The sequence below is a fragment of the Manis javanica genome, chromosome 3 (genome assembly GCF_040802235.1).
Source record: "Manis javanica isolate MJ-LG chromosome 3, MJ_LKY, whole genome shotgun sequence".
Lineage (NCBI taxonomy): Eukaryota > Metazoa > Chordata > Mammalia > Pholidota > Manidae > Manis > Manis javanica.
In genome coordinates, this window is record NC_133158.1 from 95,448,747 (window position 1) to 95,471,321 (window position 22,575).

The 22,575-nt window shown below is 36.3% G+C and overlaps 1 protein-coding gene across 8 annotated transcripts in view; it reads left to right on the top strand.

The window, feature by feature from the left end:
* ROBO1 (roundabout guidance receptor 1) overlaps positions 1-22,575 on the top strand; it is a 1,104,481-nt gene that overhangs the window by 1,080,219 nt on the left and 1,687 nt on the right. For all 8 annotated transcript variants that reach the window (XM_073231812.1, XM_073231810.1, XM_073231808.1 and 5 more), the window contains 4 exons: positions 4,300-4,706; positions 8,504-8,656; positions 15,415-15,723; positions 21,155-21,351. In XM_073231812.1, the coding sequence (XP_073087913.1) occupies positions 4,300-4,706; positions 8,504-8,656; positions 15,415-15,723; positions 21,155-21,351 (1,066 nt within the window). The remainder of the gene's footprint in view (positions 1-4,299; positions 4,707-8,503; positions 8,657-15,414; positions 15,724-21,154; positions 21,352-22,575) is intronic.

Below are 22,575 nucleotides of genomic sequence, written 5' to 3' on the forward strand. Positions count from 1 at the left end.
CTGAGTCCCTGTTTCTATTGATGCCTAATAAACTACCTAAAACTTAATCACCTAAAACAACTATTTTATTTTACTCACAAGTTTGTTAAGTCAGGAATTATGAAAGGATTCACCTAGGTGAGGCATCTCCAGTCCACGTGGATTCATCTGGTCTGTTGCGGCTGGAAGATGTACTTCCAAGTTAGTTTCTTCACTCTTAGGTCTGTCTGGTTCTCAGTGCTTGGGGCTCTTACCACCTCCATATGGAGTCTCATCCTCCAGGCTCTCTCCTCTGTAGCCCAGACTTCTCAGAACACGGGCATCTCAGGGTAGTGGCACTTCTTACCTGCAAGCAGGCTTCCAAGAAGGCAGGAGGAGGGGGTTGCCAGGCCATTTAAGAACTACATAAAACTAGTATAAAGTCTCCTTTCTGACACATTCTACTGGTTACAGGAGTCACAGGATCTACCCAGATTCAGGGTAGCACTTAACTCCCTCTCTTGATCGACAAGTGGCAAGTTAACATCCCAGAAGAGGATTTGGGAAGGGAAATACTGTTACTGACAACTTTGAAAAATATAGTTGCCACAGCCCAATACATAGTAAGGTTTATTAAGTGTGTATGCCTTAAAATCGACTCTTTCCATGTCTTAAAGTATATATCATGCTCTAAGCTCTTGCTGCCTACCATCCCTTTGGTTTCAGAACCTATTAGAGTTTTCACCATAGTAGATATTCAATGAATGTGTAAAAAAATGATATTTCTTTTTACTTTTATGTTTATTAATTAGGGTCAGTGTCATATATAAATAATGTGGTAGATATTAATAAGAAATTATTGAACTATACCCATTGTAACCCTGTAATATTTAATTAGATAAACATTTCAGACTTGCATTATTATGGATATTGCAATTTTGTCATTCTAATGAGCTTATAGGATATTCCATTTTTGCCTAAGACCATAAACTAAATGACCAACATATAGGAAACTTTCTTCTCTCTTTTCAGACAATAACTATGAAAATAGTATAATTAAACTTATTTACATATAGTGTTTCAAATGTGTCTGATTTTGAGTTTACTGTATTGATATTTAGTAAACATCTCTTGAAAAGTAAAAGTGATTTTCATGTATGAAATTATAAATTAATGGATATTTTATTAATATAGAGAAGTTGAAAATGGTTCTTTGGAAAGAAAGAAAATAAGAATTCAAAGGAAAATTAAATATATTGTCTGCTTATAAACCCAGTAATGGTTAATTATACAAGGTATTGAAGCTATATGACTTTTAGAAAGAAATCTAAAAAGTACATATTTTCCCCCTTTTGTCTTTTGCCTGTTAAATGGTATGTGGTGAAAAATATAAACACCTGCTTTTATAAAATAATAGCATTATTCCTGTCTTTTCTTGAACATGTTTATGGAGGCATCATTTTTGCAGGAGCCCAGAGTGTTATGATTCAGAGTCATATACTTGTACATTATTTCAGAAGATGTTGAAACCCCTCAGGGGAAACAATCTGGAGGGTGAGGTTCATTTATGACAAGTCCCACTTGAGTGCAGCATCCTGAAATAGCTTTTTGTTTTCAAATTGAGTTTATTATATATTTCAAAGTGTACATGTTTATCACACATTCCCTGGGCTTGCCTTATTTACAGATGGTTTAAATAAATTTTTCTGTCTTTCCACAGCATTTGTACAGGGTGATATTAGTTAAAAGCCAGCCCTTGTTTAACATAAAGATGTTTTGCTCTGCAGAATGTGAATTATCCAAATTCAAGCATTCTGGGATCCCTTCACAGTGAAGTGGGCTGTTCTAAATCCCTCTATTGATCGTCAAAATAGTCCCTTTTGTGCTAAAAAGTCTTACATGTCTTTAAAAAGAGGGATTTCTTGTGGTATTTTGGATGTGTGTACTGACAAAGACGGTAAAATGACTTTTAAGTATGGTATTTTATGGCAATCCAAATTAAACAAAGCTTTCCCTCCTATGAGTGTAACACACTCCATATTGAAACAATTATCCATTTAAATCTCTTAAATAACTTCAGCTTTGGCACATTCTTCATATTTATTCTAGTGCCACACACAGATGCTTTAGAAACCACCCAGAAATGAAAATTAACACATAGTATATATATGTATTATTATATGTACATGTGTGTATGTGTATATATAGGTAATATACCATTCCTAGAAGAGAGGTCATAACCTTGGGAATGAAACATGGATTATACATATAATACATGCTAATTATGGGAACTTTGGCAAGGTCTTTAATTCCTCTGAACTTTAGTATCCTCCCCCTTAAAATGATAAAAGAAGTACCTTGGAAAGTTGTGAGAACTAAATATGTTAACATTGTAAAATATACTTAGCTAAAAAGTAAGTGCTCAATAAATATGTTGATTATAATATTTTAATAATCATTTTTAATGTTTTCCATTTTTAATAATACATGTTTACTGAAGTGTCTTAATTCATTGGAATAAAAGGCACAAAACTTTTTGTTCAAATAACTGCCATCCCACCTGAAAAACTGTGCTGTATTAAACTTCCCTTTCCCTCTCTATAATAGGTCCCTTAGTTAGATGTTGACCAGATCATATAAGGTTTTGCTTTTATGCTTTCTTTTAATTTAAGACCCAGTCCTGTAAAAACTGTAATTGTGCACTTTCAGACCCCCTCTGAAGACTGTGGCTATGGTGGCATGAAGAGAGGGAGCATGTTCTGCTTTTACCACTTTGCTCCTCCTCACTCATCCAGGTACATTCTCCAGAATATTAAGGCAAGGAAGAGGGAACATAAAAAGGACAAACTGGACAAAGGTTCAGTCTTCTCTTTGGTTAGCCCTACTGCCTATTCTATCCTGTCTTGCTCTATCAGTAGCATAAGGTGATGTCATAAGGGCGGGAAGGGTGTTGGCACCAATTTACTCCACAGATGAAGGACTCCGTCCTGGGCAGCATCTTTTGGCATCTTCAGTCCTTGAACAATTTAGCCACATCTTCAGGTGGGCTGCCAGTTGGTGACTTCCAAGCCTCCTTTTCTGGCCTCCTAAACCTTGGAGGTGACCAGATGACACTTTTGAATCTCACCTAACCTCCAAATTAGTGCTCAGCATGGCTGTCTTTTGTGGAAACTATCCCCTTTACTGCTCAGGAGTGAGAATTTGATAAGGTGCAGTCAGGACCCTTCCACCTAACATTCACTTCCCCTACGTCATCTCTCTGACCTTGCTTGGATCTGTCAAGCAAGGAACCAATCCCGCAGACCTTCACCTGGAAATCTCTACCTGTCTTCCTTGTCTTCAAGTGCTCTCCTAATTTAGGACTTAAATCTGTTGGCATTCTCCCTCGGGAATAACTTCTTTCCAAAGACTTTGTTTTCCAGGAAGTCCAAATGTGTTCTACCCTTGCAGTCATCCTATACTCACTTGGTGATGGTGTTGGGTGGTAGTAAAGGGCTTCTTTGACCTGACGCTTTCTAGATCTGTGGCGAGGTGGTTGAAACCAGTGATACGTAACTCTGTGAACTGAAAATGTGAGATACTACTCATTTTGTCCTCAGCTTTATTTCTTAACTCATTTCGGACTATCAGGAAAAATACCTTTAAGCATTTTGTTTAATGGCTAGGTGAAATAATGTTAAAAGCAAAAGACTTGAAAATAGCTAATGACCTTTAATGAAGCTCATAAGTGAGTAATTAGAGAGAAACTGCTCCTGGCTCCCATAGCCTTTTCTTAATGGAATAAAATCCAAAGGAATTGTGTCATATGCTGAATGCATAATTTTTTACCCTTATAAAATTCTACTCTCTATAGTCAAGGTGAATGAAACCATTTGCTTGGAGTGGTAGAAATAGAAATGAAGTAAAGGGAAAGAAACATGTTTTGAGCAATCTGCTTCGGAACTGATGCCTATTGTCTTTGGAAATAATATGCTATCCATAATATTTGATAAGCTTTAGGACAAATACATAGGTGTGTTTCCAGTATTAGTATGATTTCTTTTTTAACTGAACATATATTACAAATGATAAAACATAAGGAAACTTACAGATAGCTGATTATATTTCTATTAAATTTGAGTCAAAGGGTAGCTCAGCTTGCTTAACAGTGCTTTGGTCTTAATGTAAAATTTTCACAACTGAAAATTAAATTAAGACATGCTATGATTTCCAGTTGTTTTTCTGAACAAATTTGCTCCACAGAAGCAAAGATCAAATTGATGTAGTTGTTAATTTCTTGGTTAATGCATCCTTTTATGTCTTACAAAATGAGCTGAGCCATACCTGTTTGTCTTCCTGCAGGCGGCAGCCGGTGAGCCCTCCTCCACCACCACGGCCCATTTCCCCACCCCACACCTACGGCTACATTTCAGGACCTCTTGTCTCTGATATGGATACGGATGCGCCAGAAGAGGAAGAGGACGAGGCTGACATGGAAGTAGCTAAGATGCAGAACAGGAGGCTTTTGTTACGTGGGCTGGAGCAGACCCCTGCCTCCAGTGTTGGGGACCTTGAGAGCTCTGTCACTGGGTCCATGATCAATGGCTGGGGCTCAGCCTCAGAGGAGGACAACATTTCCAGTGGCCGCTCCAGTGTTAGCTCCTCTGATGGCTCCTTTTTCACCGATGCCGATTTTGCCCAGGCCGTGGCTGCTGCGGCAGAGTATGCTGGTCTGAAAGTGGCACGTCGTCAAATGCAGGATGCTGCTGGTAAGTGGTTCACTTTTCACCAAGCTGGGAAAGAAAACTCAATGTATATGTCGGTCCCTGGTTATCTCCTATGATACTGTGTCCTCTGTGAAGTACAACTGTTATTATGGTCTTTTATTTGCTGCCTAAGGAATCCAAGGCCCGAGAATATGATATAGCTTGATCACTCCCTTTTTCTTGACAAGTCTTTTAAAATCTGCTTTTATTTTTACCTGTGTAATGTGAGTGAAGGTACTTGGGAAGTCCTCATGTTTAGAATATAGCTAATATATATGTAATGTATTTAGGTATGCATACTGATAATTAAATGAGGTTGGTGTTACGTAATATTTTTTTAAGTGCAAAAAGTCACCAAAATAAATTCCACTGTGGTAGTTTTCTTATCCTATTTATTAGAAATAGTGTAGGAAAAACAGGTAAGAATCCAGGCATAACACTCAACCATTGGAAATGGGACTATTTCTCCCTAACCCCAGTGTCTTTATGCCCTCTCAATTAGAATATTAATTTAATCAGGAAGATAGATGCTTTTGACATAACATACGATTTCAATGCATAATCGGTCCATATCTAAAGTAAACATTTTTAACCTAATAATTTGGAAAGCAAGTTAACCCAAACTTCTACATTTTTTTTCTGTTTTCCCTTTTAATTGCCAGTGTCCATTTTATCCATTATGTTTTAATGATTTTTATTTACCTCCTACTCCCAACCCTGTTTAGAAAGTCAATGGTATGAGAAAGAAAAATAATTCATTTAAAACATACATTTATTATGTGATTTTCATTTATGTTGCATGGTGTGTGTGTGTGTGTGTGTGTGTGTGTGTGTGTGTGTATGCAAATAATATACATTGACATACAGACTATGGTGATGTGTATTTCTGATAGCCAAGAAAATACAAATAGTAAAGTAAAATGTGATCAACAAGAAAGATACACATATAAGAAAGAAAAAACTGTCTCAACAAATCAGTAATTGCTGTATTATTGTTTTATTTTTCTTTAATAATTATCACATTGGTAGTTTTCCATGTTCTCTTCTAATATTGGATTGGTCATTATTTTTTATCATTTGTAGAATATATTCAGAGAAAATTGAACTCACATCATGAAGTTATTTCTACATATTATTTATCAAGAATGTGTTGCAAGAAAAAACTGTCTAATATATATCAACCTATTATTGTAGGATATGTATTTATTTCAGCTAGGCCTACACTTTATGAAATTCAACCAGATTTCGTTTTTTTTTCCCCAATATCTACTGAATGCAATGCACTAAGTATGTTAGCCTACCTATCTTTCTTAATAATAAGTAGCATCTAACTTTAGAGACTTTGTTTCTCATTTTTTAATCTTCTATAAAAAAAGTGAAATTAAGCATCTCAAACTACTGCTTTCAGATTACATTAAGGGTGTGTTTCAGTTCATTAAATCAATGAAACATAGAAATAAATGTTGAAAATTCATCTGTAAAGGACCTTATGCCTCAGGGTCCATGAGCAGTAGATGGCCTTACACAATAGAATGAGTAATGGATTCACTCTCAGCCCTAATTCTCTCCTTTCATGGATATGTAACTTTAATTGTAATGGTCTCCACCATAGCTAAACAGAGTTTGGTTTAATATTTTATTGTATTGTAATTGAGTGGCACTTCTGGTTTTCATTTGGCTCATAATTATAATGAACTAAACATGCACTGGCCTCTGCCTCTTAAAATGTTCTTTTCAAGAAAGAGTGCTGTTTATCATATGACTTGAAGTTAATAAGAAAGAATAATCCCATCACATTGCTTCTCACTTGGCTGCATTAATGTCTATTATTTAATATGCTTCAGTTAACATTTTTAAATGTGTTGATTTCACTATATGTGGCTTCTCCTGTTTATAGCCAAAAGATATGTTGTCTAGGTCTGCTGAAAGTTTCTTCTGCTACAACAGGAAGTTCTGGATTTCTATCTCTGCAATTTCTAGAACCAAGAGAGTGACGGTCAAGCATAGGGCCAATGGATCTCCACTGTCTTTATGAATTAAGTATCTTGTGTCATGGTAATACAGCATCTCTGCGAGACAGTCAGAGACTTTGAGAGCACCGACCGCACTATGTCTGATGAGCAAGTTCAGTTATAAACTGATAACTGCAAATTGTGTCCCTTCAAAACCAAGTAACCAAAACCCATCTCTGCCCCCCCCAAAAAACACAGAAGTCTCTGAAGGAGTCACTTTAAGTATCTAGAACCAGCAAGTAAATATCTTATGATAGAAAAGAAATGCGTGTAATTTGGGGCAGGTCTGAATATGTGAGCTAGCTTAATTTCAGGTCACCTTAAGAGAAAATATCCAAAAATGTATTAAGATAATTAGGAGTCTGTCTTCAAAGAATAGCACAAACATATATTTAATTAAAATAAGGGATGTAATTATGGTACTGACTTTTAGAACATGACTTTTTTTTTTTTGTATAACATCACTGATTTTATATCTGTGTCTTTCTCCCAAGCCAAAATTCCAGTTTGGATAATATCAACATACTTGTGTTTTATTCAACACATTTTCACATATTCCCAACAATATGACTACTGAAGACAATTTATGATTTTACGGCAGTTTTTTTTATATATATGATTTTTTTATCAAGGTATTATTGATATACATTCTTATGAAGGTTTCACATGAAAAACAATATGGTTACTACATTCACCTATATGATTGAGTGCCGCCCCATACCTCATTGCGGTCACTGTCCATCAGTGTAGTAAGATGCCACAAGGTCACTACTTGTCTTTTCTGTGCTACACTGTCTTCCCCAAGAGCCCCCCACACCATGTGTACTAATTATAATACCTCTCAATCCCCTTCTCCCTCCCTCCCCAACCCCTCCCGTTTAGTAACTGCTAGTCGCTTCTTGGAGTCTGTGAGTCTGCTGCTGTTTTGTTCCTTCAGTTTTGCTTCGTTATACTCCACAAATGAGGGAAATCATTTAGCACTTTTCTTTCTCTGCCTGGCATATTTCACTGAGCATAACACCCTCCAGCTCCATCCATGTCATTGCAAATGGTAGGATTTGTTTCTTTTCTTATGGCTGAATAGTATTCCATTGTGTATATGTACCACATCCTCTTTATCCATTCATCTACTGATGGACACTTAGGTTGCTTCCATATATATTGGCTATTGTAAATAGTGCTGCAATAAACATAGGGGTGCATATGTCTTTTTGGATCTGAGATCTTGTATTCTTTAGGTAAATTCCTACGAGTAGAATTCCCGGGTCAAATGGTATTTTTAGTTTTTTGAGGAACCTCCATGTTGCTTTCTACAATGGTTGAGCTAGCTTACATTCCCACCAGCAGTGTAGGAGGGTTCCCCTTTCTCTGCATCCTCACCAGCATTTATTGTAGAACATGATTTTCTTAAGGACTCTGGCTATTCCTCTTGAGAAAGCAACAGACATCAGATATATTGTGCAAAAACTTAATTAATTTTTTTTTTTACTGGTAACACTTTAGTTAAACTAGTTGCAAAAATAATTGGGATGTTTTTCTCTAATAAGTATCAAGAACTTTAACAGTATATAAGTACAGTGGTGGGGAAAAAAGAAGAACCTGAAAATGCTATGAGGGTATTTTTTTCCAGCAGATAGCTCAAGCAGAGTGTTAAAAATCCTATTATTGCTAGAATGGTTTACTTAAAGTTTTTTTTGATGGGAGTGTTTCTAGTTTATTGTTTAATTTTATTTTTGCTATTTTAATTCAAGGGTATTGATGAGTTTGGCTTTGATTTTATTTCCTTAGGCCGCCGAAATTTTCATGCACCCCAGTGCCCTAGACCCACAAGTCCTGTCTCTACAGACAGCAACATGAGTGCTGCTGTGATGCAGAAGGCCAGACCAGCCAAGAAGCAAAAACACCAGCCAGGACATCTGCGCAGAGAAGCCTATGCAGATGGTAAGTCCGTTGAAATGGATGAAAATATCTATGAGACTCACCTGTTCACCCTGGCTCTCTCTGACTAGAAAATGCATCCCCTGACATTAGAAATAGCATTAACAATTCACTCACAGTCAGCCTCGTATTACCTACAGGCATGATCGATGACCCTATCTCGTCAAGCGTCTCCAGTCCTTGCAGTTTTCTAATAAGCTATTTATTTAAGAAAGTAAAACAGCATATACTTTTGATACTTTTTAAAAGGTTATTTTGCAGTTGAAACAAGTAGACATTACTGTAGTTGAAATAATGGCATAAGATTAACCTTCATCAGATTCACTGAAAAATCTTCCAAAGTTTTTTATTCCCCCTTTGGAATTTTGCCTTCAAATAGAAGACAGTAAACTCCTTTGCATATTAATTCTAACTATGATGGTATTACAGTTATTTTGTGCCCCAAAAGGCAAATCAAATAATCTTCCTTCATACCTTCACATACAGTATAGACAGTCACTGAAGACGTAACACTTGTATTCTCAAGGGAGCACAGGAGAATAATGCAAACATTGTGTTGTTGTCTAGAGAAAGCCCTTAAGGAAAGTGCCTTAGGTGGCCCAGCATTTATTAAACAGCCACCTTCTTGTTTTATAAAACAACCCCACGGGCTTTGTTTGAAATTCATGTAAGATAAATTCTCTCAGACTCACCCATCTTGTCAAGTTTGCTAAATTTGCTAAAGGGGTGGGGAGAAAAGGGTGTGACAGGCATCAGTCCCCACCTCCTGGTCCTCTCCAACCACAATCTGATTAGGACTTCCATTACCAGTCAGCAATTTTTCAGAAAGGGCATCATTTTCCATTATCATATGAAAGCCTAATATTATAGATCCCTATCCAAGGTTACAAGGAGGGTTTTCTGAGGCAGTTCTCCTTGTGATTCCTGCCACTTGACAGAAAAATTTAATACAAAGCTCACAGCATGATGAGCATAAGTAATTTTGCAGTGAGTGGCTGGCCTTGCTATTATCTGTACTTTATTCAGAGTATTTTCTCTCACTTGCATCTATCTGATATTAGACGACATTAAATCCTGGCATGACACAGCGCACCTGGGCCTCCTGGCTTCTGCCCAGGACTCTTTTGTCAGTGAAACTGAGCTGTCAGAATATTATCTGATTTGAAAGGGTTATTACCATGGCTTTGTGTATGTTTGCCACTGCGAAGGGACACACACTAGTGTAAATCCCCCAACTCTATCGGCAGTTTTACATTTATGGGACCCCTGTAATGGCATTTACAAGTTTTATGGCTGTCCGATCAGTTTTTATTATCTAGAAGAGAGTGCTTCTAAAACCGAAAAACTGGTCAAACATCAAACCTTGATGTAAACACATTGAGGCTGAATACATAAGGGAGAAGAATCTGGCCTAAAGCTTTGCATAGCCCTTTCCACCTCATATTTATACTTATTTTGAGGGGCTTCTGGCATTGAGTGATCCTTTTTAAAAATGCTTTAAATAATGTAAAAATACCAAGTTAAAGGGCTTAGCATCAGTTACAAATTGTAGTAAGCTTGAAAATTGTGATGTATATTTATTGTCCCACATTCTGTGGTACTTATTTCAATATGTTTAATAATTAAATATAAATTCTACTAATCCCTGAATAACTGCTAAACTAAATGATGAAGCACCCAAGTTATTTTTTTAAGGTTAGTTGTAGAAATGTCAAAGAAATATATTGAAATACTTAAACCTAAAAAGTTAATTGGAAATATTATTGGGATTTCTAATTGTTCATTTCACAATAGTGATTATACAAAATTATGATACTATATACTACAATGTAGAAGCCAATAATTATTTTCATGAAGTCACAGTAACAAAAAAGACAAAATGGAGATATGACTTAAGCTATTTTTAAAACTTTAGTTTTAACTTGCTGTCAGCGTTTTGATAACCATCTGTCTTTTAGTAATATTTATTATACTAACCAGTTCTGGGTTTAATTCTGTATACTTTCTGATTTGGTAAAAAATAAAAATAAAAAAGCTATGTTATTTTATACATATACTGCAATGCATATTTATTAACTAAAATCAAGTAAATGCAGAGATTTCTTAAGGTATCAAATAAAAGACATGCACATAGTCTTGATAGCAGTGGTTATGACATGGAAATAAAAATAATTTTCTCTCAAATTATTTTTGCAAATACTGCATTTAAAAATATATTCAAAGATCACTTCACAAGGAAACTCAATGACATGCAATTTTTAGTTTATTAAAGAAGAGAAAGGGGAAAGAGAGAGAAAATATTTAAAGACCTGCCAATTGTTAAAATGTGAATTAAACATATTAGTAAGATGCAGAGGTTTGTTTTGAGGGGGGGCGTTATGTTTGCTTTCTAATGATTAAAATGTCCCTAACTATAATGGATGACTCTGATTACTGTCAATAGACTTCTTTGTGAACTTTTTTCAGAATATGGTGTATCAGTCTTGTGTTTGTTGAGGCAACTTTATTTTGTAAATTTTGTTCAAATTATGAATTTCCTTTGCAGAACTTTTTGTAACCTATATAAAGAAGGATAGAGTGGCTATGTCTGAACTGCTAGAGTAATTTGTGATGATCCTTGTTAGTCTGGAGCTATATTAACTTTCTAGGGCTGCCATAACAAAGTATCATAAACAAAGTGACTTAAACAACAGAAATTTATTTCCTCAGAGCTCTGGAGGCTAGAAGTCCACGATCAAGATGTAGACAGGTTGGTTTCTTCTGAGGCTTCTCCCCTGGACTTGTAGATGGCCATCCTCTCTTTGTGTCTTCACGTGGTCATTCCTAGATGTATGTATGTGTCCTAATCTCTTTTTATAAAGGCAACCAGACAGATTGGATTAGGGACCACCCTAGGTCCTCATTTTACCTTAATTACCTCTTTAAAGACCTTATCTCCAGTCACATACTGAGGTGCAGGGGGTTAGGATTTTAGCACATGAATTTTGAGGGGACATAGTTCAGGCCATAATAGCCCTGCAGAGGGATGCATGGCGCTGTGACCATACCTCGCTCTGGAGGTAAATGCTAGGGTTCATAAACACCAGGGAGTACAGGACACAAAGCAGAGAGCTGCATGCTGTAGTCACAGTGACAGGCAGAGTCTAACTATTTATTTCGTATTTGGCACTTACATGTTTAACCCAGATGAAGGGTAGGATTAAAATATATGAATACTTATCAGCCAGAGTCTTACAGAGTTAAAGCCAAGCATAAGTGGCGTAAGTGCATTTCTAGGACCTTCTAGTAGCTTTTTCCATCCCCTTTTTAACCTTTCCCAATTCATTTACATACTTGATTTAAAAACCAAATCTACATTATTTATCCAGCCCTACTTTTCATAAATGGTAAATTCACCACCCTTTTTGGAATGATATTATTGACTTGATTTATCATTAATTACAAGGTCATGGGACTTCAAGCAGTTAAATAAATAGTGTTGGATCTCCGTAGTGAGTTAACGTCAGCAGAATTGTCTGTATGCACATGATCTTACTTGTGACTTCATATGCATTATACTAGTGTTTGGAAAGTCTGGCATCAGGAATGTTGTTTATACACACACACACACACACACACACACACAAACACAAAACAGGTCCACAATCCTATTTGTTAAATCCAACTTGAGCTATTAGTAGTATAAATTGGGTGAAAGTACTGTTTATCACCATGTGAAATATAGAATTATCCATATGATGATGATAATTCCTGGTTTGACTCCAGTTAATTATTTTATAATACTTGAAGAATAACTTATTTAATAGTCTATTTTTGTAAGAAACCAAACCTACCAGCATTTTGTCAGTTAGATACAGTAGCAATTCTATGCAGGAAGTTAGAACTCTTAAAATTACCATCAGGTTCTCTTCTCATATTCTACCTGCATTATGGATAGCACATATATAGAGCACCTAGTAATCAGTTTTGTCACGAGAGTCATATATTCCCAACATTTTGTGTGAGTGAATGATAGGAGTAGTCATCAGCTTTGCTGTCTGGTAAACCCGGATATTTTATGAGTTGATGGTAGTGGTGGTTACTTTCCTGTCATCATGATAATCTGTGCTTGCCATCTGGGATTGCATTTGATAGCTAATAGAGAGTTCAAAAATGTGCCTGCAGTCATCCCCTCCATCTGCTTCCAGGCAGGTATGCTCTGAAGCAGACATTTCTCCTCTCACTATCAGTCCCAGGCTCAGTCTGAATGTAGAACTTCTCTGCCTTGGTTCTCTTGTCTTTTGAGGCACACAGTAGACCCTGTCTTCTAATTCTCTCTTTTTAGTTATTTTCAATTAACAAGTAGCAGATGAGAAAGGACTCTCATGATACTACTTTTTTTGAAGTACTGTTTTCAGAAAATGCATTAAAGTGGCAAATGAGGAAACATAGGCACTAGTGACAGTGGTAATATATGTTGTAAGACAAAAATACTTTTGATTTTGTATAATCAGGGAAAATTAGTGCTGTTGACTGTACTTTGGTGATCATTTTAGATAAAGTGTGGAGGCTGTTTATAGGAAACTAGAACATGTTGTGCCATGAGAACAAATAACAAAAAATGCAAGTACAAGTTTGACCACTTATAATAATGGAGACCAAAGTAAAACAGCTGGTAGGAAGATGGCACCTCAAGTTTTCTGCTTTTAAAGTCCAATACAATGAATTTTGATGCCTTAGTTTTAGCCTATAATGTCCGAAGAAAAGTAGTTTCAAAAAACTTTCACCTACTTATGGGACAAAAAAAATGTTCTAAAAAAAATATGAGAATAGGAAACACCAATTTAAAAATCGTATTTCCTAGAACTCTAATTTGCTATTATATTAAGCATTTTCAAGGCACAGTTTTAATATTCAAGTCTTGTGCTGGTAGATGTAAATGATTGTCAGTTGACCATTGGCAATAATAGTAAAATACCTGGAAACAACCTAAATATTGCACTATAGGAATTGGCTAAATAACTAATGATATATCATAAAACAAAACATTGTACAAACTTTTTAAAAAAGAGGTACAGCTATATGTACATGTAGGGAAATATATACAACTTCAGGTAGGTGAAAAAAAATGCAATCCTATTCATGTCCATAAGAAAGGAAGACCATCTGTTTGGGTGTAGCCTTTTTTTATCAGACCACCACATATGGGTGGGTAGATAGACCCTGTATACAACTCCAGGTGTGGTCATTTTGCATAGTCTTTGATGTGATGGGTGCTCCCTGGAATTATGCAACTTGGTATCCCTGCTTTATGTGCAGAAATAATTTGTGGAATGATCTCTGGAAAGCTATTCAAACTAATAACATCTACATAATCAATACTGAGAAATCAAAGTGGAGGTGGGGGGTAGGAGGGCTCATACTTTCATCTCCTTATGTATTTTTTTATCATATAAATGTGAATATTTTTATGAAAATCTGAATGTTATTTTTTATGAGTAAATATTTAATACATGTTTTATAAATGTTTTTGAGTTGATTCATTCTATCACATAGTCATTACTCTCCAAATATGAAAGCATTACCATTTTCTAAAGTCATGACTAAAACACACTGCTGTTAATTCCCAAATCTCCGTATCCCTGGTTTTGACCTATCTTGAAATTCAGATTTTAAGTACAACAACCTTTGGACATCTCTGCCTGGGTTATTCAAATTATGCCCCTATTCACTTTTCTAAGTCTGAACTCATACTCTTCCTTTCCTAACTATTTCTCCCTCATCCATATATTCCTGTCTTCAGTGATGTTTCTTTCATTTGCCTGGCCAAATATGGTAAAAATCCTAGAAGTCATCTTAGATTGTTCCCTTTCTTTGCCTTACTATATTCTGCTGGTCATTAACCAGTTAGGCTTCTGGATTCAAGCCTTTCCTTTTGATCCATCCTGTGTACTGTAGGCAGAGCAACCTAAAACTAGAATCTAATATTACTCCTCTACTAACTTACCAACTATTATTAAGATATATATTTAGCCTCCTGAGTATACATAGAGTCATTATTTAAAATATTCTCATTTAAAGAAAGTAAATTTTTTAGATATCAAATTTCATGCCTGCTTTCATCTTTATGTATGTATGTCTATAATATAAGAAGTTAATAATGCACCTCTTGGTGCATACAGAAAATGGAGAGATTACATCAGTGAATGGTAGATTATACACATGCAGTAGAATCAAATAGTGTAAAGAACACCAAACCAGAAATTCAGAATCTAAGGGCATTAGTCCTAGTTCTGATCACAACTAGCTTTAACATTGTAAAGTAACTTAAAGTCTATATGTGTGAGATTCACTGTCTACAAAATGAAAACAATGTAGATTAGATGAGCGATAGAAAATAGGTCTCAACGAGTGCCAACATTAATCACTTTGAAATGTTGCCTGAAGAGTAAAGGTAAGCATGTGGGACCTGCAGCATTATGCTGAAATCAATTAGGAAGGGCTGCCATTGTTGGGGGAGAGAAAGTTATATACTCCCATGTTAGCTATCCAAGACCAGATAACCTCTAAGTGTCCCCTCCTTGATTCAGTATTTCTGGGCTAAACACAATGAAAGTGCATTAAAATTGTTAGTCTTCTTATTCCTTGGTTGTCTGTAATTATTCTAGTTTGTTCAAGATATATTATCTCGCAGCTAAATGTGACTCCAATGATAATATTAATCTGTAACAGTTTTAAAAGTGGCAGACTTATACAATAATATTTTAAATATTTCTTTCTAGATCTTCCGCCTCCTCCAGTGCCACCACCTGCTATAAAGTCACCCACTGTTCAATCCAAGGCACAGCTGGAGGTACGGCCTGTAATGGTGCCAAAACTCCCTTCCATAGAAGCAAGAACAGACAGATCCTCAGACAAAAAGGGAGGCAGTTACAAGGGGAGAGAAGTACTGGATGGAAGACAAGCTGCTGATATGCGAACAAATCCAGGTGATCCCAGAGAAGCACAGGAACAGAAAAATGATGGAAAAGGACGAGGAAACAAAGCAGCAAAACGAGACCTTCCACCAGCAAAGGCTCATCCCATCCAAGGTACTGATTTATAAAAAAATAAACACAGATTGTACATATGCCTGCAGGTTACACTGGTAGGCTCTCTAGGGCCAGAGGAAAAGTGGTGAGATTTTGAAATTTGCTCTCTAATGAGGGAGACAGGCATGTACCAAAATAATTTTAATACAATTAATTCTCACACATGACATTATATAAGACCTCCTTAGAGGGGTGCAAATTAAGTTGGGTATTAAAGGAAGGCATGATTTGAACCAGTTAAACAAGAAGAAGAGGATAGTAGGTAAAGGAAATAGGTAAAGAAAAAAACCTGAAAATGTAGAAATGAGTGTTTGGTGAACACTGACGATTTCCAGTTTGACTTGAGAATAGGATGCTTGGGTTCAGGGATAAATGATAAAAGATAAAACTACAGAGGGGGTTGAGGCAGATTAGGAAGGCCAGGAATACTATTCTGAAGAGCTTGGGATTTATGATAATAGGCAGCAGTGAACCAGCAAAGAATTTTGAGCAAGAAATGATATAATCATATCTGTGTTTTAGAAAAATCCCTGGCAGTGCTCAGTAGTGAAGGAAGAGCCTGACATCGGGTAGATGAAGACATCAGATCATTTAAAAATATCTAGGTAAAAATTATGAAAGTGCTGAATGAAAATAGTGCAAACAAAAAGGAGAGAAGAGCCTACATAGGCATTTCAAAGATAGACCAAATAGGACTTGTGACTAACTGAAAGTAGAAAGGTGAAATGACATAATGGAGTAAATAAAATTGTTCCAATATTAATTAGATGGTCCTGTGTGACTAATAGAACACAGTTTTATTAACTAACGTGGATAAGGAGAGGCAAAAGGATAGCTGTCTTAGCAAAAATAATTTTAAGTTTGAATAGATCAAGGTGCTGACAAGAACACAGATATGACAAAATGTGTACAAATTTAGAGAGCTAAGTTTAAAGGTCAGTTGAAAGGTCATGAGTAGAGAGTGGATTTTAGAAACAGCAATGCACAGGTGAAAATTGTGTGATGACTTACAAAGGCTAAATTACCAGCAGAGATATAGTAGCTGATGATTGACAGACAATTATCTGGGAAGAAAACAAAACCAAACCTCAATTTGTAGCTATTTGCTTACTTCTGGTGCCTATTTACTCCCAAGATGGCAGGTTTCAGACTACTAATATGAAGTTGCTGCATGTGGGGTTGGGAAGAGGTGGGCACAGTCAGCTCCTGTGAGAACATGCAAGTCCGCTCCAGCACCCCCCCACAGATGATTATATTTAAGGGTTAGGCAGAGAAACAAGTTTCTCTAACAGAAACAGATACAAAAGAATCAAGATATCCAAGGTAGAGAGACGAGTATCTTATTAAGAATGGAAGAGGAAATTTTAAGACAGGAAGAAGTACAAAATGCTACAGGAGGTGAAAGTTGGATATGAACGGGGGTTGGGGGAGAGGAAGAGGACACACAAGGATTTTGCAGTAGGGTATTTGTGGGTGGTATTCAGAAGAACAGTTTTTGGTGTAGTTATCAGAATAGACCTGGCCGTACTGTCATATGGGAGAAGGGTTAGAAAGTGACTGGAAATTGTGCAGGGAGATAATGAGCACAGGCTCTTTTCAGAAGGTTGGGAAGAGGAGGAAAAGTTGGCACAGAGTGTGACAGGAAGGCAGAATCTATGGAAATGTTTTAGGATAGGGTATTTGAACATTATTCTTGACCGAGGAGAAGAAACCATTAAGGAGGAAGAAATACTGAAAAAAAGGAAGCTTGACGGGCTCAGGGAAGAGTAATAGGGAAATGAATCTTAGAGGCCAATAAGGGGCACTTTAACTACTACTGAATTTTAATAGGTATATTTTGGTAAGATTAAACATCAATTTATTCCTCCTTTTATTATGGATACCTGGTAATGAGCAGCTTCCTTTCCATGGAGGACAGTTTCACTTTGTTCTGTGGCTGAAGCCTGAGCTCCTAACCCAGGCTGGGACTCAGCAGTGAAGTGATGAGTGAAGCTGTACGTTTCAGACAGATGCTTCCACCAGGTGACCAACAAAGTATTGATGTCATCACCATATTCCAAAGTTTGAAAAACTTAGCTTATTTTTTATCAGTTAAGCCAAAAGCAATCTAGCCCTGAACTTTTGGCTCATGGCTACTGTACTCCAAGTAGTGATTCATAAATACAATGTCATCATGTAAATTATGAAGTTTATGTTCAGCTTGAAAGTATGGACCAATTTTCTGCTCACATGCAAGCTTCCTCCAAAGCAGGTAGGATTCTTCAGGAGAAAATTGTATAAACCTGGAAAGATCTTGGTTTATACAGAATTAGAACAAACAGATAAAATTATTGTTATCAATCTTAAGAGATTTGATAAGTTGTCCTTTGCATTGTCAAAATATTTCTAACTAAAAACTAAGACTGGAAATGTTAATCTAGAAACAACCCTATTCCATGGAAAGCACTGAAGTAGACTAACCAGTTATAATTTATGTCTTATTTTCCCAGTTCTTATTCGAGCCATAACCCTGTGTGTATGTGTCATTAAATGATCATTTCTACATATTGCTCTAATTTTCACCTTCATAATTCAATTGACATTATTTAAAATGAAAGAGTCACCCAGATTTCCATGTGTAATGAATAGTTATTTTTAATTAAATAGAGTGGTCTTCTAGCAAGAAGGTCTGATCTTTTTGCTGACATTTGCCTCAATTAGTTCAATTTATTTTTGCATATATCAAACATCTACTGAGTTATTAGGCATTGTACTAGTCCTGAGATTTATGTATAAGCATGAACTTTTACCTCAAGGAGCTTATAGTTAGGGAGACAGGTAATCTATTGATTGACAGCTATATTTATATTTTATATATTGTTCATGGTGTCATGATACTTGAGAATCCAGTGATAGGGCAAGTAGCATGATCTTGTGGGTGTTATAATGTAAAGGAAGGCTTCTTGATCTTTTTCCATAGAAATGACACATAAGCTGAGTGTTCAAGATGGGTGGAATTTAGCTTGGGTAAGAAAAATAGATAGAGTGTTTGGTAGAGAAAAAGTAGGAAAGCTTTACAGCACATTGAGGAGACTAAGAAATTTTGAAGTATTACTAGATGTGAAAGGTGGTCAAAGATGAGACTCTAGAGGTAAATGTAAGCTTAAGTCATAGCCTGTAGTTCCTATAAGGGGAAGGTGGCCCAGTGATTGCAGTTTAGAGGGGAATGACTCAAAAGAGACAAAGACATGTTAGAAGTTGTAGAGAATATAAACCAGGTTATGTGAGCAGGGATGGGTGAGTGGGAACATTCAAGAAAATTTTTAGAGTTAAAAATCAGCCTTCCTGCTATGTATTTAAGTAAGTAGAAAAGGAACATTTAAGAGATATGGCAAGATTGTTGGAAAGGAGGGAAGACTCTAATATAATTCTAGTTTTCTGACTTGGGTATCCTAGTTATTAGTGATTATATGATTAATATGGTCATTAGCTATATTAGGGAATGCAGAATGGGAGGCAGTCTCAGAGGAGAGGATGTGATGAAGTGAATGTTGACATGTTGAGTTTGAGGGACACTCAGGAAGTGTTCAGTCAGGCACAGTACAGAAGTTGGAAACATCAATTGATTCATCGCAATAAAATAGTTCAAGCCACTCATCCATTCACTCAAAACTATTTATTATTATGTCAAGCTGAGTACACAGCAGCACACAAAGCAGAGAAAAATATCTGTCCTCATGAGTTATATTCTAGAAAAGGTTACAATCTGTGAGAATGAATGAAATCACCCAGTGTATGGTGTGGGTGGGGAGGTAATACACACACACACACACACACACACACACACACACACACACACACACAGAGGACTAAAAGTAGAAACCTGAAGAGGCGTCAGTATGTAAGAGGCACTGCATAAGAAGAGCCCACAGAAGACTGGCCAGAAAGGGAAGAGACATAGAAGCTAAGAGAGTAGTAAATTAAAAAGGGGTTTAAATTAATAGTGATTTCCAGAGTAAGGGCAGTGTGAAGTCCAGAGCCATAAGGACTGAAACATGGTTAACATTACCATAGTCAACAGTGAATTTTCTCAGTTTCATTGTAGTAATGTGGGCATCCATAGATTTGTATTGAATGGCAGTTGTGTCTACCAATATCAATTCCAAACTAATTTTCAAGAAACTTTGCTGAGCAATGAGGTGAGAAAGAAGATATTGACTCATGTAGAGCACAGGCTTAAGAGGAGATTTAGAAAGAGATTTTATATTATAATTTTACAAAAACTAAAGTCAATGGAGAGAAAAAAAGTTGATGAAATAGGGACAGAAGATGGAGTCACTGAAGACCAAGTGCTGTGAAGCTAGGATGGCCTGTGAAACCCCAGCGAGTCAGAAGTCTGCCTGCGGGGTGGAAGTTGTGGTTCATAGGAGAGGAGAATGGTTCCATCAAGGAGGACTAAACTGTGTCTAGATGGTTTGGCGCCCACAGGAGGAGAATGTTTTGATGCAAGGCTGGGGGATAGTGATTTAGAACTGCTGTTGTGAGCTAGAGGCAAGCTTTCCCCCTTCTGCCGGACAGAACTTCAGAGGAACTCTGAGGGGAATCAGGTGTCATCAGATGTGGACAATACGGAAGCGTTTGGGGAAGGAAAACAAAAACACATCTAAAATAGTTGGTTTTCAAGTGTCTGGGTGTTCAGAGGGCAAAGTCGACAGATTTTGGAGAGAAGTAAGCTGTTGGAGATACATAAAAACAATCTGCACCAAACTTAAAGCAACATGGAGATTGAAATTCAGGAGACGGCAACCAACTGAAGTGGCGTGTGTTTTGATGCTAGCAAGGATGGCAGCCTTCTGAGATTCAGGGTTCCACAGTGTAAGTATGATGTTGAAGTGGAGTTTGTCACTGTGGTGTCTGGGAAGTAAACTGGGCTTAGCTCTATTTTGGTAGTTCAGGGAGACTGGGCTTTGTCTCTCTCAATGCCTTATAATAAATTTTATAGTTTATGTAGGGATTTCACTATGTCATCTGTTTTCACATCAACCCTAGGAGTTCCTCTGGGAATAGACACTATTATCACTTTTTAGAAAAGTGGAAACTAAAACCTAGCATAATCAGATATCATATAATGAAGGATAGAAATGGAACCCAAATCTGACTGCAGATTTGGTTTATCTGTTTAAAGGATGTTGGTCCTAAGTGAGTTTGAGGTAGACAAGAGCTTATGAGTCGAATCAACCTAAATCCCAGCCACCACGAGGAAAACAACAAGGCTTAATATTTTCATTTTCAAGAGACAATGCTGTCTTATTCTTTATTATTATAAAATGTGCTCATTTATTCCTCAAAAATACTGATGCTTCTCCATTTAGAATTGTAGATTGAATGATACATTATACAATGAAAATGTACAATGGTGTTCATAATGCACTTATTATATTTCATTACACAGAGGATATTCTACCTTACTGTAGACCTACTTTTCCGACATCAAATAATCCCAGAGATCCTAGTTCTTCAAGCTCAATGTCATCAAGAGGATCAGGAAGCAGACAAAGGGAACAAGCAAATGTAGGTCGGAGAAATATTGCAGAAATGCAAGTTCTTGGAGGATATGAAAGAGGAGAAGATAATAATGAAGAATTAGAGGTATCTATAATAATTTTTCAAGTTTCCCAACATTGGGCTAATTGTGATCCTCAAAGTTAAGAACACCCATCAGTCTTAACATACAGAAATGTTACTATTTTATCACAAACCTTGTCAGTGATGCCAGAAACTGAAATCTGACAATTTAATGATATTCTTAAAATGTGCTCCAAAGTTTTAAGTGGTAATAACAGTTTTCTTTTTAGATCTAGGGTTCATATTCATCTGCAGATATTTAGAAATTTATATTGATAAGAAACCTGTTAAGAAATAAGAACTTTGATCTAGACAATTGTAATTCATAGTGTTGTTGCATGTTATAAAATTTCAGCAAGGTGACAGAGCTATATGGTATAAGGGGGGATGTTCACCCTGTCTTATCTGCCACTGTAGTGATCAATGCAGTTAATCTAGCTGATTTGGCCAACTGTGTTCCACCTTCAGTTTTCTGAAAATGGAACAGTAATCCTTGACCCAACCTTCCCAGATACACCACTTCTTGAGTCAAATATATAATCTTTTGTTGTAATCTATAGATAGCGATAAAAGGTAGAGTTAATAAATTATATCATATTATAAAATCACCTCCTGGTTTTAAGATTGTGTTTCCGCCAGGTAATAAAAAAAAGTTGAGGACAAATTTCTCTTCTTACAAATATATTTAATCTCAAGTAGATTTTTAAATTCGTGTTTCACAGTAACCTTTTATAATAGAAAAATGAAAAATTGTAAGTAATTACATACAATTGAATTATCTATAATGTGAAATGTATTTTGATTTTGAGGTTTGGAATAAGACTTTCTTCTTGCAAATGCTGTTAGAGAAGTTTTTAAGTTTGTTTTTTGACTTTTGAGTAGAAAAGCCCTTGGGGGGAGATGAAAAAAGTCATTATAGGTAACTCATAGTCACAAACCAATTGAAGTTGAGCTGTAATGTTGCATTGGACTGGAGGGAATGGAGAACTCAGCCAATACTACTTCCGTCTCCTAGTGCCACCACCCTCCCCCCCAGCCCCCACCATACCGAGACACTATGTGGAGCACAGTTTGGTACTTGCTCACCAACTGTTGGATTTGCTATCAAAACCAAATTAAGTTGACAAATGAATTAGTTGCCATGAGCACAGAATGAATGAAGAAACACAAACTATAAGATGAAAAACAAATAAATATAAAGACAATGCTGTAAGCTTTATTTTCAAATTTAATAACTTACCTCTTACA